Consider the following 16,596-nt stretch of genomic DNA (forward strand, 5'->3'; position numbering starts at 1 on the left):
TTTTTTTTTTTTGAGTAGGCTCCATGCGTAGCAGGGAGCCCAACATGAGGCTTGAACTCACAACCCTGAGATCAAGACCTGAGCTGAGATCAAGAGTCGGATGCCTAACCAACTGAGCCACCCAGGCGCCCCAACTCTTCACTTTTAATTCAACTGTTTTCTGGGGTAGAAATCCATTTGAAGGTAAGTATCAGAGTTTGGTTGCAATATATGCTTCTATTTCCCACTGCGAATTAGACCCAAATGGCACATCTAGATAAATCCAAAAGCCAAGGGAGAGCGCCAGAATTTTCATGAAACCTCATCATTTGTTCTGCTCAGAAAATAAAGCAAAATGAGCTTTGAAGGAAAGTAAGTTTGAATTAAAAAGAAATCTGCACAACCATATGAAAGTACTTACTGCCTCTGAACTGTGTACTTAGAAATGGTCCATACACTTATAATGGTCTGTTTTGTGTCAGGTTTATTTGACTAACCTAATATAAATCAAAGAAAAAAAAAAGTCATCTTGCTCAGTACAACACTAGAATATTACTCACAATATTTACCAAAATCTGTGCAGATTCCTTCTCGACAGTGGGATTCTGCTGTTTATAAACACTTCTTAATGTCCTTCTCTTTTTCTTTTAAAATATCCTCCAGACCACACTCCTTCGTGAAGCTGTAAAGGATTAGACTGGCCTGGAGCCAGCTGTCTGCTTCTTGGGCTGCCCTCCCTTTGTGTTGTCTGTGGGTGGAGCCAGCAGTTGCCCACTGTGGTGGGGTGAGAATCCAGATGCCCTCCCTTCTTTCTGGAAGCTATTTATTGTTTTCAGACAAACCAGCCATCAAAGAGATCTCCTGTGCCCCACCTACTCCTCCCAACTTAAAGTTCTTAACTGGAAAATGCTAACATCCGACCAGACACACAGAAACATCCTGAAAGACAATGCCTGGGCGCTGATTTTCTAGGGAGGAGAGGCAGGGTTTCTTCACGACCACATCAGCCTGGCTTGTTTCGAAAGCTCTGACAATGCTAACAAGCGAGCTGAAGTCTACAGTGTCTGCCTGTTCTTACCCAACACTGTCTTATATTTAATCCTCATCCGGGCCACCTACCCTAAGATGCTTAGTTTCTTCCCTGGTTCAGCCTTGTGCCAAGATTCCCCTGCTCTAAATTCTGAAAGTGTATTATGAGAGGAATAAAATGTTTCCAGAAAAGATGGAAATGGATGTTGATTGCCTAGTAGAGGTTGATCAGATGGCCCAGAACATTCTTTTTTTTTTTTTTTAAGATTGTATTTATTTATTTGACAGAGAGGCAGCGAGAGAGGGAACACAAGAACAGGGAGTGGGAGAGGGAGAAGCAGGCTTCCTGCCGAGCAGGGAGCCAGAGGCGGGGCTCGATCCCAGAATGCTGGGATCATGACCTGAGCGGAAGGCAGACGCTTAACGACTGAGCCACCCAGGTGCCCTGGTCTAGAACATTCTTATATTGTTTTTTTTTTATAGGATCAATAGAAAAATCAAGTTGTTTAAATTTGCAAAGAAACATTAGGTCCAGAATATGTCTGTAGACCCCAGTTTGTGGACAATGGGTGTGAGGTGCATGGAGGGAGAGTGGGTACACCTGACACTGGGAAGTGATGTTGTGTTTGTCCTACAGGCAGTGAGGAATAATAACCCTCACGGTACGGTGTATCTCTCTCTATACTTTCTATGTGTGTCTGTTTATGAAGGCTTTAAGTCGACAACTCCGAATGCCCTTACATTTCACTCTAAATCCCTCAGCATAACCGACAAGGCCCTCTACAGGCTGACTCCTGCTTACCTTCCACCATCATTTCTCCATGGTCACTTCCTTTTGGCTCCACTACCTTGAGCTACCCCATCTTCCCCCAACACCCTCAATGTTCCAGGTGCTATACTCTCTCAGCTCTAGCCAACTCCTATGCTCTTCTCTCCTTCTGCAATTTTCTTATATTCTTCTCCTACCCCCTTCTTTACCTGGTTAACTCTCAGCCTTCAGGTATTAGCTTGAGTTTTCTCCTCTCTGACCCTGTGCTTCTGCTAACAAGGCCTTCACACAGCTATATATTAAAATCGCTTATTTAATAGTATCTTTCCCTATAGTTAAAAGCTCTACGGGTACAGATGTTGTGTCTATCTTGCTCACCATCGTATCTCCAGCATCCACCTAGCATAGGACCTTGAACATCATAAATGCTAAATTAATAATAACAGTAATAATAATAATGATTGTTGGAAAAGAATAACAAAAAAAAATTAAGGGAGAGTGGTGGTGGGAAGATGGGCGGTCAAAAAGCAGGAAAGTAGGAGGGGGGCAGGCAGAGGAGTTAGGAAACAGAACAGTCAATAAATGGTACCAAATACAGTCAGAAAAACAACCTTGCCAATTCCAGTCTCAAAAGAGAGTGGGGATCTATGTGATCTGGGGTGAACTGAATCTAGAATTAAAGTCTGAATCAATTTCAGCACCTAAAAATACAGAATCTTCACCTTACTGTTAGCCTCTGAAGCGCCAGCTAAACTCTTCAAGAGCCCAGCGCTCTGGGAAGACTCAGCAGGACTCAGCACTACCAGTGAACTTACCCTGGTGTGGGCACATGAGCTTACAGATGCCCACCCCTTTTTTATTTGTTAGGAAACAAATTCTAGACTGCTTAAACTATAACTTGACACTGTGACCACTGCGTAGCCTGCAAGAATGAAAGAACCATCAGCACAAATGTGCAATCCCCAACCAGTCTTCCTTTGAATTTTTTTTTTTTTTTTTTTTAACTGGTGAAAGGAAGAGAAGTGTAACGCAGCTGAAACCTGCCATCTAGTGGGCCTTCTAATGACATGGGTTTGCCAATGTGAAGGGAGTGAGCAGCACAGAACAGGAAGCCTTGAAGAAGCCCACAAGCACACATCATCTCAGGTCATCCCAGGGGGTGGTCAACGTCCACCTTTGAGGATGAGGGATCATTTATGGCCTTTTTTTTTTTTCAAAGATTTTATTTACTTATTTGACAGAGACAGCCAGCGAGAGAGGGAACATAGGCAAGGGAAGTGGGAGAGGAAGAAGCAGGCTCCCAGCAGAAGAGCCTGACGTGGGGCTCGATCCCAGAACGCCGGGATCACGCCCTAAGCCAAAGGCAGACGCTTAACGACTGCGCCACCAGGGCACCCCCATTTATGACCTTCTGACAAAGCTCTTCTTCCCAAGTAGCCCAGTGTAATGTTTTCACATTCTGATGTCCAAAAGGTTAACAGAGATCAATGTGAAATTTCAATCACTTTCAATCCAAAGCTATCCTAGCTAGGAATCAGTGCCCCCTTTGGGAAAGCATATTTTTATTTCTGTTTTGAGTCTTAATTTTAGAAATCAGATTTATAAGTACCCAAAAAGCTAAAAAAGAAGAAGAGGAGGAGGAGGAGGAGGAAGAGGAGGAGGAGGAGGAGGAAGAGGAGGAAGAGGAAGAGGAGGAGGAGGAAGAGGAGGAGGAGGAGGAAGAGGAAGAGGAAGAGGAGGAGGAGGAAGAGGAGGAAGAGGAAGAGGAGGAGGAGGAAGAGGAGGAGGAGGAAGAAGAGTAGTTAACAACAAATCTGTCTTCCCTGAAGCACCTACCTCCATGAGGCCGAGAGTGGTCTTTGGTCTGAATGCGTCCCGTGAGACACAGCTCAGAGAACTTGTGCAGAATAGCAGCTCTGTGTTGGGAACCAGGAGGCTGGGGTTTAAGCCTCATGCTTCTGCTCACCCGTTGTCACTCACGACAAGCCATCTACCTTCTATGATTCTCAGTTTCCTCATTTGTTAAAAAGAGGCCCTTAAGCTTAACAACCATTAAGATCCCTTTGACCTCTCAAGTTCCATGAACTTGTTCCAGAGTTACAGGTCTCATGACCCCAGGGGCCTGATTTTTGACCCGCTCTCTGCCCAGCGCCCAGCACTGTACTTGCGCCCACATAGCGATGGAGGGCCTGAGTGTACCAGTGAATAAGCCGATGCCATCTCTGCCTAGCCGACAGCCGAGTAAGGGACACAAACATAAAACAGTGATTGCACCATTGGTGATGAGGGCTTCGGTGAGGGTGTGTAACTGGGCCCAGTGGAGGGCGGGGACTGAGAGGACAGGACAGGCCTGGATATGAAGATTGGTGAAGAGCTTTTCCGGTATGTGCCTTACAAGCAAGAAGACGCAAATGGGCAAAGGCCCAGGCAAGAAGGAGACTGGCACATCTGGGCATCAGAAAGAGTCCACAGAGCCTGGAGTGTGAACAAGAGAATGAAGTGAAATGAAACAGGAGGGAAAGACAGAGTCATGTTGTGCATGGCCTTGTGGGCTGTATCAGGAGTTTCAACTTCATTCTAAGAGCAACAGAATTGCTCTATTGAAGAGCTTGAAGCAGAAAGGTGACAGGACCAGACGTGCTTTTGTGAAAGATTTGACTGCTATGTAGAAGATGAGGTCAGGTTCAAGATTGGGTGCAGAAAAGCTAGTTAAAAGATTACAGTGTAGTCCATGTAAGAGATAAGAGTCATTGCTGTCATGGTGGAAAGAAGGAAGATGCAAGAAACCATTGAATAGCATCATTGGTGCATCCAGTAGTAGTTGATTGGATGTGGAAGTAAAAGGGAAACATCTAAGAGGATTCCAGACTTTTGGTTAAGGACAACGAGGTGGAATTAGTGCCATTCACTGAACTGAGGGACACAGGAGGGTGATCAGGTGTGGAGAAGACGTATGAGCTCAGTTTCAGATGGTTCCATTCAGAGCAAGGGTCAGGCAGGGGAGCAGGAGATTCAGAGCTGGAGCTCAACAGAAATATTAAGGTCTGCCATCTGACCAATGGAGGGCATTTGGTAGCACGTAATGAGAAAAGAAAAAGACACAAAACCAACATTTAACATCTGGGAGAATGGATAATGCAGAGCTGGAGGAAGGGCCTGTGAGGCAGGAAGAAAACTGGGAGAAAATGATGCTGTGGCAGCCAAGAGCAGAGCGTTCCCTTCTGTTCAATGGACCTGGTGGGGCAAGTCACATGGGGATTGAAAAGAAAACTCTGGATTTAATGACCTTGAGTTTGGTGATTAAATGCATGTGGAGGGGCGCCTGGGTGTCTCAGTCCTTAAGCATCTGCCTTCAGCTCAGGTCATGATCCCAGGGTCCTGGGATCAAGCCCTGCATCAGGCTCTCTGCTCCACTGGGAGCCTGCTTCTTCCTCTCCCACTCCCCCTGCTTGTGTTCCCTCTCTCGCTGGCTGTCTCTCTCTGTCAAATAAATAAATAAAAATTTTTAAAAAAATGCATATGGAGTAGTGGGTCAGGTAGTCTAGGTGGAAGGTGATAGAAGAGGGCAATGGAGACGATGAGAGTAGAGAGAAACTCTTCCAAGGGGCCTGGCTCTGAAGGTAAGAGAGGAAGGTGGCTGGAGGGCACATGGGGGCCAAGGTGGGTTTTCTTAATATGGAGAAGGCTTATGGAAGGAATCCTGTTGAGAAGGGGAGGTTGACGATGCCAAACAGGGAGGCAATAACTGATATCTCAAGGCTCCTGAGAAAGCATGCAAGGTTGAGATCCAAGACACAGGCAGTTTGGCCTTAGCCAGGGGGAGGAACCCTTCCTCCTTGATAACTGTCAGAGTAGGGAAGGAAGGGATGTGATAAGATGAAGTCAAGGCAATTTAAGGGCTCCAATTTCTCAAAAAATTAGGTGAGAATTTCATTAGCTCAAAGGAAAGAGATGGAAAAGATCAGAAGTTTATGAAGAGAGGAAAAGTGAGCTCTCTAGAGAAATCTATCCAGCATTGCCAGACACAAGTGAAGTGACCACAGTCTAATGGCACCCATCTGGCCAGCTGCATGCTTTCCTCCATCAGTGTTCAGTGCCCAAGTGTAGGCAAGAAGTGGCTGAACAGGTTCATCTTGGGTTGGAAATTTCCAAGAAGGGATAAAGGAAAAACAGAGGGCAACATAACTTACTTAGGATGGATTCAAGAGATAGGTAGAAACAACAGACCCTGGAGACTAATGAGCATAGATGGGGAACAAGATGGATAAAGAGGGAAAAGTTCCTGGGGGTGGAGGTGGGGGTGTCAGTTGACAAAATGGCCCCATAAGGTGAAGCAAGACTAGGCTCTGAGATAGTGGGGATGGATCCAAGGTGGCATAGCACCCTAGATATAAAACATATTCACATTTTGTTGTCACTCCCCGCCGCATATGCACAGTGCACACGTTGGCGCTAAGTGTATTTGTCTTTGAATGTTGAGTGAACAAATGCATGCCCAGGAACTGGTTTCTGAAATAACCACTAAACCCCTGGGGAAACCAAAAACTATTTCCTGAGTTTTGGTGTGTGTCGGGCACTCTTCAAGGTGCTAGGAATCTCATGATGAACCAAGCAAACACGGTATTTGCCGACAAGTGGCTTACATTTTCATGGGGGAAGATGAACATAGGCCCCAGATTACAAAGAACTGATCAATTAAATGAAAAAGGAAAGAGGCGTACAATCCTTTGTGGATCTTCTATATTATAAGTTACGCTGTCTGTGCAACATTCCCTGATTTGAGTCTCGATCAGAATTAACTGTCCCAAAAGATCACTCGATGATCATGCTTGAGAAATATACACTGCTTAGTAACAATTAGTTACAATTTATCGAACATTTGCCATGGGCCAGGCAGCGCCTACTTTAGATAATATAAGCTCCACATTCCAGATGAGGAAAGTGGGTTCTAGGCAAATTACTGATCAAAGAGCACTTTACTGGTTAGTGGTAAAAGCAGGATTCAAAACTAGCTATGCCTCTGCCTGACCTCTCTGTTCTATAACCCTTTCCCTTTTCTGGTCAGAAGACTGAATTTGGACAAATGTGGTAGCATTGTGAACTTTGTTCCAGAAAGCTACCAAAATTGCTTAAAATGACCAGGCTTTGTTGGAAGCACACCTGGGGAGCTTCCAAACCCAAAGCTGTCAGAACAGTGGTAAGAACTCATCCCACAGAAAAAGAAAACACAAGATGAATATTTCTCTTCTATCCAAAGGTACCACGTTCTGGGAAAGTTGTCAAGAGTCAATTTGTTGAATCTCTGGTGTCAAATAAATCGTGATTTTGTTGTTGTTTTATATAGACTTATGACTAGATGTTTTTCAAATTTTTCACATTTTTTGGTAAGGTCCTTGGGGGCCCACATCTGTCTTTACTTTCATATAAAGCCCTGACTCTGCTTCAAATGAATACAGTTTAATGTTACAAAGTCAAAATGGGGCTTTCCAGCTCTTAGATATTTCTCTTCAACTCAGATTCATGTTCACTTTACTTTGAGTCCTTAAGATCTTTTCAAACATATTGTGGCCAATACAACTTTGAAAATACTTCTAGAAAATACGATATCTTCAAGGGCCAAATCATTTAGGTTTAAAATACCGTGAGTCAAAAATTAGCTGTTCAGAATGATTTAAAATAGCTCAATTCTGGTTTTACAACAAAGTGTGTAAATCTCACTTTGGAAATTAAATCATTTTAAAGGTACATGGTAGCAAATCTTTCCAGATCTGTCCTAAGCAGGGGATGTACACACATACTTTAAAATACACACACACACACACACCCCCCCATACCACTCTTCATCCAACCCAATATCCCTCAAGGAAAACTCTACACTATTTTATCTCCTGAAGCCAGAACATCTTCAGAATAAAATGTGAAAGAGTCTTAATATAAGAGGGTAGAGAGATGGAGAGGAATTACTTGTATATATTTTTATTTATTTATTCTTTAAGGTGTATGTGTCTAAGAAGGGGGAGAAGATTGTCTAGTCATTCAATAGCTAAAGCTAAATGCCAAGGACTCAGTTAAGCCCCATGAAAAACACAGATTAAAAAAAAAAAGGAATCCTAAGTATAAAGAGTGATCAAATGAGGATGCAGCCTGGGCCATGGGAAAGTGAACCCCAGGAGGCAGGACACAGCCTTTCCTGAGAAAGCCAGAGGCAGGCTGAAGTTAGCCAGGTGAAGAGGGGGCCCCGAGGGGAGCCAGGCACATTTAATGATCTTACAGGAGCCCAGGCTAGTGAAAGCAGAGATACTAATCTAGAGATTAGAGGTGACTCGAGAGAGATTCTGAGTTCAAGGAGGGTCTCATCAGTCAGGTAAAGATGTCGGACTTTATCCCCCAGTGGAGCCCTACCCACTAAGTAGGGGAAGGGCTTGTTCAGATCCACATTTTTAAGACCTCAGCCCAGCCGCAGTGAGAAGGAGCCCAGGGGGACATCTGGGTGTGGTCGGTGAGGGGCAACATGGGCTGGGGCTGCTGTCGGATGGGTTTACAGATTGAGAGGATGCAGGAGTATGAGGGGAGTTGGGGGGGAGGCAAGGATGCTCCCCAGTTTAGTGTCCCTGCCGCTGAGGGTGTGCCAGTGTCCTGGAGGGAGGGGAAGATGTGAGGGGTGGATGTTGTGTGGAAAATGAACCTGTCAGGAACACACAGAGTTTTTGATGCCTGAGATCCTCATTCTTTCACCATTCAAGTCATTCCAGACAATATCCTGCATTTCCTTTTCCTGAATCATATGAAGAAAAAGCTGGAAAGAATCCTAGAAATCATGCAGTCAGATCCCCTTCATTCCGTGCATGAGAAAATGGAGGAGGCCCACGGATTTCGGGGGAACCCCCACAAATATGCACTGGGTCCCCAGCCCCTAAGGCCCCGGGGTCCTCCCAGGACCCACTGAAGCATGCTCCATGTTCTTGCCTTTTACCACTTTCCCTAAGCATCACTTTAACCACTTTTCCTGCACAAGAAACCCAGGCTCCAGAAGGTACTCATTCGAACGTAGCGGTCTCACCAACTGAAACTGTGAACACGAACGAAACACACTCAAGAAAGTAAACACAAGCCAGAAGCAGCGGAAAAGTCCAAAGTCAGTGTAAGTTGACTTCTTCTCAACGTGCTTATAGGCATCTCCAGTTAGATTATTTCGGTTTTCATTATGATTACATAAAAAATAAGAGAAAGCAGTGATTGGGCTCATTATTTTTATGTATGAATTCTTCAATATCTATGCATCACGGTTTCAATTACTTGTCTTTTGGCTTCGTATAAAATTTCCCTGTTTTAACCCATGTGGCTAGTATTTGCAATAATTTTTTTAAAAAACTGGACAAAGAAATAAAACCTATGGCTTTTGCTCATTGAGCTTTCTTTTTTTTTTTTTTTAAGATTTTATTTATTTATTCGACAGAGATAGAGACAGCCAGCAAGAGAGGGAACACAAGCAGGGGGAGTGGGAGAGGAAGAAGCAGGCTCATAGTGGAGGAGCCTGATGTGGGGCTCGATACCATAACGCCGGGATCACACCCTGAGCCGAAGGCAGACGCTTAACCGCTGTGCCACCCAGGCGCCCCTCATTTTTTTTTTTTATAAGCTATTAGGGTGAGATGGTAGATGGCAGAAACAATGCAATATTTAACACTAAACCCTTGACCAACGCAAGTAAAAATACATAAGCAAGTGCTCACCTGAGGCGAGAGTCCTTAAAGGTGTCAAGATAGGTGGGATAACTCCATTCAATCTTGTTCCCTTTACATCGAAGCTCCAGAGTTTGCCCCGCCGTCAGACTCAGGGTGGCGGCAGGTTTCTGGAAGCGGCCTTTGTCCATCATATGTATCATTATAGACTGCGCCTTCGGTGTGACATCAGCTGCGTCCCTGTCCTTGATTTTGGGAATTTTGGGTTTCACCTTCTTGTTGGTGGGCTTGATTCTATTCTCTCCCGGCTCCTTTGGACGCTTGTTCTTGGGAGGCTGTTGGCCAGTAACTATACAAACGTGAGGAGAGAACAATGACTCAAGTAGTAACGAACCCGAGGAGCCCACACTTAAAGCAGGTGAATTTTTGACACTTGTCTCCTACATGAAAATTATTTTCAGCCATAATCATTACGTTCCCGGTTCATTCTTTAGTTGTAAAACAATGAGTCTCCGAGAGGGAAGGTATTTCAGCTTCAAAGATTTTATTCCAATTCAGCAAAATATTGCACATATGAACTAAAATCACACTTACCAAACCACAAGACTATTCCTTGTAGTTCACCCTTACAGTCTCTAAGGGGTCACAGCGAACGGTAGCATCAAGGCCACTCAAGGCTGTTTCCTGTCCTTGTGGTCTCAGGGCGGTCATTGTTCATTCTGAATTTACTGTTTAAACGCAGGAATAGGTCATCTCCAGGGAGTGCAGACACAGACTGCCCCATGAGCACACTCAGAGGAGTTCAAACCACTACACACTGTCTCCCAAATGAGCGTGCACAGTGGAGTCTGGGTGTATCTGGGTGGACGATGTCCATACATCATACAAAGCTTAGGAAGGAGTAAGTCCTAAACCTGTGCTCATTTATTTATTTTTATTTTTTAAAGATTTATTTTAGAGGGAGCACGCACATGAGTGGGGGGAGGAGCAGAGGGAGAGAGAATCTCAAGCAGACTCCCCACTGAGCGAGGAACCCAACAGGGGGCTCCATCCCACAACCCTGATCATGACCTGAGCTGAAACCCAGTTGGCCGCTTAACCCACTGAGCCACCCGGGAGCCCCAAACCTGTGCTCATTTAAAACTTCCACATAAGTTATTAAAAGCTCAAAGGTAACTGTAGCAATGGTTTAGAACTTAGCCAAAAAAAATCTTTTGGGGGGAAGATGATCACCAACATTGTGAATAATTGCTGGCAAAGGGTGATAATAAAAAGCTGACCTACTATGAGTCCATTTTATTACTGTTTTTCCTTTCTCTATAGACAATTCACCCCTTATTGCCTGCACCCGGGGAGAACGGCTCCCACTTCCCTTCCCTTGCTATGCCACTGGGCTCCAGAAACCTCAAATGCCCCACATGCCTGTACAGCCTTGGACTTGCACCCACCCAGCACGGATGAGAAGACCATGCAGTTACAGTTTCCCCTCTGTCTGCACGAACTCAAGGGCAACCTCACTATATACCCACAAAATTACCAAATGTCCCAACTTATAGGGCCCTGAGAGGTCATTTAGGTAAAATTCTCATGTTGTAGATTTAAAAAATTCAGGAGACCCTGTTGCACACAGCTGGCTAGTGGCAGAATGTGAGAGTAGAATTCAGGCCTTCCGACTCTTACACCAAGTGCTCATTTCACTACATATAGATAAATATCCTGTATATATTTTGAATAGATAGCTACACAAATCTTCGCCAACTGAGGGAATTACAGGGCATTTGTATAAAATGGGGGAAGAGTGATAAATCAGGAGAAAATCTTTTCCTTTTTGATGTTTTATTTATCTAATTCTATGCCGGTGTACTTAAGACTTGGGGTGGTCAAAAGTACAAAGACATTGAAATTGGGATCAAGAAATAGAAAAAGGTAAGTGTTGCAAGCTCTTATACCAGTGGGCCAAGCAGGAGACCAAACAAGGTAAGCCAAGCGGGCCTGGTGGGGCCATGCCTTCCCTAAGGGACAGCTGTTCCTCTTCGGCAGGCCCCTGCTTTAAGAGAGTATGTGCCTACTCTTGCTGGACCTAATACCTCAAAGATGATGGCAGAAATGCAGATTTCCTGATTTATAAATATCACAAATGCAGTTTTTAGAAACTTCATGTTTGAATCCCTGAGAAGTCAGGTAGTAATTTTCCTTGAAGGGGTGAGATGACCAGGAGGGGACGGGAGGGGACTTTCCAGGAACATTCTCTCTTGATCTGGGCTAGTTACAGGTGTGGGCACAGTTCGTGAGCATTTCATGGAGCCATACTCTTATGTACTAAAAATTCAGCTGATCTGGACTCAACTGTGTAATGATAGACTTGGCTTCCTTTGCATGTTGCCCTTCGCCCTTTGAAACAGGAGCCATTTTGATGCCACTTTTAGTTCAGCTGAGCCCAGACTCTGGAACCAATCCCACTCGGAACCCAGTATCAATCAACATCAACTCAACATGCTGCCTTCTTCGGGCTTGCATGTCTTGCTGCCTGAGCCCTGTTCTTTTCCATGACTTCAGGGCCAGTTGAGACCCCTTCTCCTTTCCCTAGGCCTGAGTCTCTAGTTATTTCCCATCCTTCCTCTCCTCTAGCTGCTCTGGGTCATGGGCCCTATGGGCCCTGCGAAGCTTCTTCAGTCCTTCCAGCGAGCAGAGCTGTGTTCTTAAGCACCGGTCTCTAAGGCTAGTCCCCAGTGCCTGCTGGTGAACCTGCTGTTTGCCGAGACTTCCCCTGATCCTGCACGTTTGGCTTATTTACCCCCAAAGTGCTAATGACAGAGGAGGGTGGGCGTTGGCACACATGCACATATTTCCCCAACCTTCTAGAAGAAGCACTGTAACCACTGGGAACATGTCAGATCAACATGAGCCCACTAATCCAGCAACGTCAGTTGTGAATGTTAAGTCTCAGTTTTGCAATAGAGTAAAAGTCATAATACTTTACTTAAGGTAGAAAATTAAGGTGTACCATTAGAATGTCCATCATCTGTGCCCCGCAGGCATTTCGATCACACCATGCCTGTGGGATTCATGGACTTCCGGGTTGAAGTCTAATTTGATGTGTCTTCTTTATCACGTAGCAGGAATCCAAGCTATCAGAAATAACCACAACTGTCTGCAAATGCTGTGGAATTTAGACAACCCGTCTTGACTTCTAAGCTCTCCGAGCCTGTGGGACTCTGCTACTGAGGAACATTAGATTGCCTAATTATGGATTTTATGCCTCCTGATATGTGGTATTATCCCTACAAAGGAATTTGACTTGTTCACCAAATAGACATACCAACTGATCTAACTGTATGGTTGGTCCAGCTGCCTGACGAATGAATTGTCCATGGTTTGATAACAATGACACTAAGTTACAAGAGCCAGCCTACTGACCCCATAAGATACCCAGACAGACCTGGGTTTGAGTGGTTCCCAAATTCCAAGTCTAACTTCTTGAAGAATATGACTTTTCTACCCATGTAAATTATTTTTGAAAGGTCTAAAAAAATTATAAATAAAAGTGAAAGCCCATTACCATTGCATTTTTGAGTGGATAGCAATATATTGCTATTTGAGCTGATAGTAATATATTTTGTAGAGAAATAGGTGGTAAAATTCACAAATCATTAAATAACATTTTGACTTCAGGTCCTAGCTGCCACTTACTAGCTGTGTGACACTGGGAAGTTATTTATCCTCTCTCTCCGTTTCTTCATCTGTAAATTGAGTTATATGTTAATAAGGACTATCTCATCGACCGTTGTGGGGATTAAATGAGTTAATACATTTAACATACTGAGAATAGTGTCTGACCCACAGTAAATAAGTGCTAGCTAAGTTCTACTTGCTATTTTGTGGTTGTCTTGTGATAAGGTCTCATGGTGATCTCCATGATAAATTTGTAATGGAAGCAAAGCAGTTAATCTTCTTCCTGATTTACCGGTGAAATAATTGAGATCACAGATGCCAAGTAGCTCACCCCAGGTCACTAAGAAGCTAGCAAAGAAACAGACTCTGGGATGCCAGTTCTAGAGTCTTCTCTCGTTCATGCTATTGTCCTTTGATTCACTATTGTCCTTTGATTCATATTATAAGTTTCTTTTCTTCTTCTTTTCTCCCCCCCCCCAAATCTCATGCAGAGCACCCTTGTATAAGTGGTTTTCTTGTGCGATATGCCCCAAGCTTTGACAAGAAGTTCCAAATCAAACAGACGATGATGCCAGGGAGAAGAGTACAACCTTCCCGGAAGGGCTGGTTATGCTTTTCCAAGGCATACATTAGAATCCCTAAGTGAAAAGACACTGGTTAAAAGCCTGTCTCCAAAATAAATGAATAAACGTTATAAAATAAGAAGCAAACAGGGTAAAGGACTGTAATCCTTCCGCACTAGTTGAGGATTGCATTCAAACCTTTAATAAAGGTGACTTAACTACTAACCTCTCTAATTCTATAGATTAATGTTGGAGGAATTAAAAAGGAAAAAAACCCAAATTCGCTAGCAGAATCACTGACAGATGCTCAGAGGAGGACTAGATATGAATACTGTCATTAATAAAAAGGTCTGTAGCTATTTGCCTTTTTCTCCCTATGGACAGTTAATGGTAAAGGTCTGGCATGAGGGTCGCATGAAAATAACCACAGTATTAATTTGTTGAGTAGCTCAGGGCTTCCCCAGTGAGTTATATAAACTGATGAACAACTCTAAGTTTTTGATTCCTCATGAAACACACCACAAGAATACATACACTTCCCCAAGAACAATGCTGAGAAGGTAGGAAAGCGATGACACTTGGGAGATGAAAATGTAAAGGTGAGAGGCTTTCCTTTCCTTACCCCCTTCAAGAACCCTACTCCAAAATACCCTCCTACCATTTCTCAAAGTATCATTTTCTTAAAATAGCAATTTCTAAGAATAAATACTTCTATTCCAGGACAAAGATGTAACTTTGACAGCTCCTGGCCAATTGCACCAGGTCGGTGGTCTCTGCCAGGACCAGAGCACCCCCAAAGTGGCTCCCACAGGACCAACCTCACCCAAAAATATGCCCATAGCAGCTGTGTTCCAGCCACAGCAGGAAGGCACATGCAGCCCACACAAGGTGATCCTGGAATGTCTGGTTCTGGCAACCAAGAAAGATTGCACTTCCAGGCCCCACAGGACACCCTTTACATGATGCCATGTTCTTCAAGACTGGAAGAGGGACCTAATCTACCTAAAACGTAGAAACACACACAGAGTCAGAGAATGAGGAGACAGAGGAATATGTTCCAAACAAAAGAGCAAGACAAAATCTTAGATAGAACTAAACAAATTGGAGACGTAATCCATCTGATAAAGAGGTCAAAGTCATGGTCATAAAGATGCTCATTGGACTCAGGGAAAGACTGGATGAATACAGTGGGAACTTCAACAAAGAGAAAGAAAATATTAAAAAGAACCAATCAGAGTTGAAGAATACAATAACTGAAATAAAAAATACACTAAGGGAATCAATAGCAGATTAGAACATGCAGAAAAATGGATCAGTGATCTGGAAGACAGGGTATTGGAAATAACACAGAAGATTTAAAAAAAATGAGGATAGCTTAAGGAAAAGCTAGGACAACATTAAGCGTACAAACATTTGCATTGCAGAGTTGCCAGAAGGGATAGAGAGAAAAGGACAGAAAATTTATTTGAAAAATAATGGCTGAAAACATTCCTAACCTGGGGAAGGAAACAGACATTCAAGTTCAAGAAGAACAGAAAGCCCCAAACCCAAAGATGAACCCAAAGGTGTCCATATCTAGACACAATAGAATTGAATATCAAAAATTAAAGATAAAGAGAGAATCTTGAAAGCAGCAAGAGAAAAGCAACAAGTTGTGTACAAGGGGACACCCAAAAGATTATCAGCTGGTTTTCGAGCAGGAACCCCACAGGCCAGAAGGGAGAGGATAATATATTCTAAGTGCCAAAGGAAAAAACTGCAATCAAGAATATTCTACTCCACAAGATTATCATTCAAAATTGAAAAAGAGATAAAGTTTCCCAGACAAACAAAAGTTAAAAGAGTTCATCACCACTAAACTGGCCTTATAAGAAATGTTAAAGGGACTTCTTTGAGAGAGAAAAAAAAAGTCATTAGTGGAAGAAAATGATGAAAGAAAAATCTCACCAGTAAAAGCATATGTATAGTAAAGGGAGTGGATCAACCACCTATGAAACTAGTGTGAAGGTTAAAAGTAAAATCAACTGTATCTACAATAATTATTTAATGGATACGCACACACACAAATGTAATATGACGTCGCATACATAAAACGTGGGGAAGGTAAAAATGTAGCACAGTGCTTTTAGAATGTGTTCAGACTTAAGCAGCCATTAACTTAAAATAGATTGCTATATAAATAGGATGCTATATATAAACTTCGTGGTAACCAGAAACCAAAAACCTACAATAGTTTTACAAAAAAACCCAAAAAACAACAAAACAAAACAAAAAAAACAAAGGGAGATTTCTAAACATAGCACTAAAGAAAGTCATCAAATCACAAGAGAAGAGAGCAAGAGAAGAAGAAAGGAACAGAGAGAACTATAAAAGCAACCAGAAAACAGTGAACAAAATGGCAATAAGTGTATATCGGTCAATAATTACTTTAACTACTGATAAATGCTCCAATCAAAAGACATAGGATAAGTGATTATATAAAAAAACAAGACCCATCTCTATGCTGGCTTTAAGAGACTTAGTTCAGAGCTAAATACACACACACACAGACCAAAAGTGAAGGGATGGAAAAAGATTATCCATGCAAATGGAGATTAAAAAAAAAAAAAAAAAGACCTGGGGTAACAATACTTATGTCAGACAAAAGAGTTTGTTTGTTTGTTGTTTGTTTGAGAGAGAGAATCCCAAGCAGGCTCCATGCTCAGCACAGAGCTGGGCAGGGGGCTTGATCCCATCACCCTGAGATCATGACCTCAGCTGAAATCAAGAGTCTGATGCTTCACTGAATGAGCCACCCACGGGCTCCCAGACAAAAGACACTTTAAAACAAAGACTATAAAAATGGCAAAGAAGGGTATTGCATACTGATAAAAGCATCAATCCAGCTGGAGGATATAAACAT

General features: G+C 43.2%; 1 protein-coding gene across 1 annotated transcript in view; it reads right to left on the reverse strand.

Annotated features, from left to right (window-relative positions):
- Positions 1-16,596, reverse strand: part of PDGFRL (platelet derived growth factor receptor like) — a 59,157-nt gene that overhangs the window by 32,470 nt on the left and 10,091 nt on the right. The window contains exon 2 of the mRNA XM_045779264.2: positions 9,511-9,808. Within this exon, the coding sequence (XP_045635220.2) occupies positions 9,511-9,808 (298 nt within the window). The remainder of the gene's footprint in view (positions 1-9,510; positions 9,809-16,596) is intronic.

This window comes from Ursus americanus, chromosome 27, assembly GCF_024610735.1.
Source record: "Ursus americanus isolate L20-20 chromosome 27, mUrsAme1.1.p, whole genome shotgun sequence".
NCBI lineage: Eukaryota > Metazoa > Chordata > Mammalia > Carnivora > Ursidae > Ursus > Ursus americanus.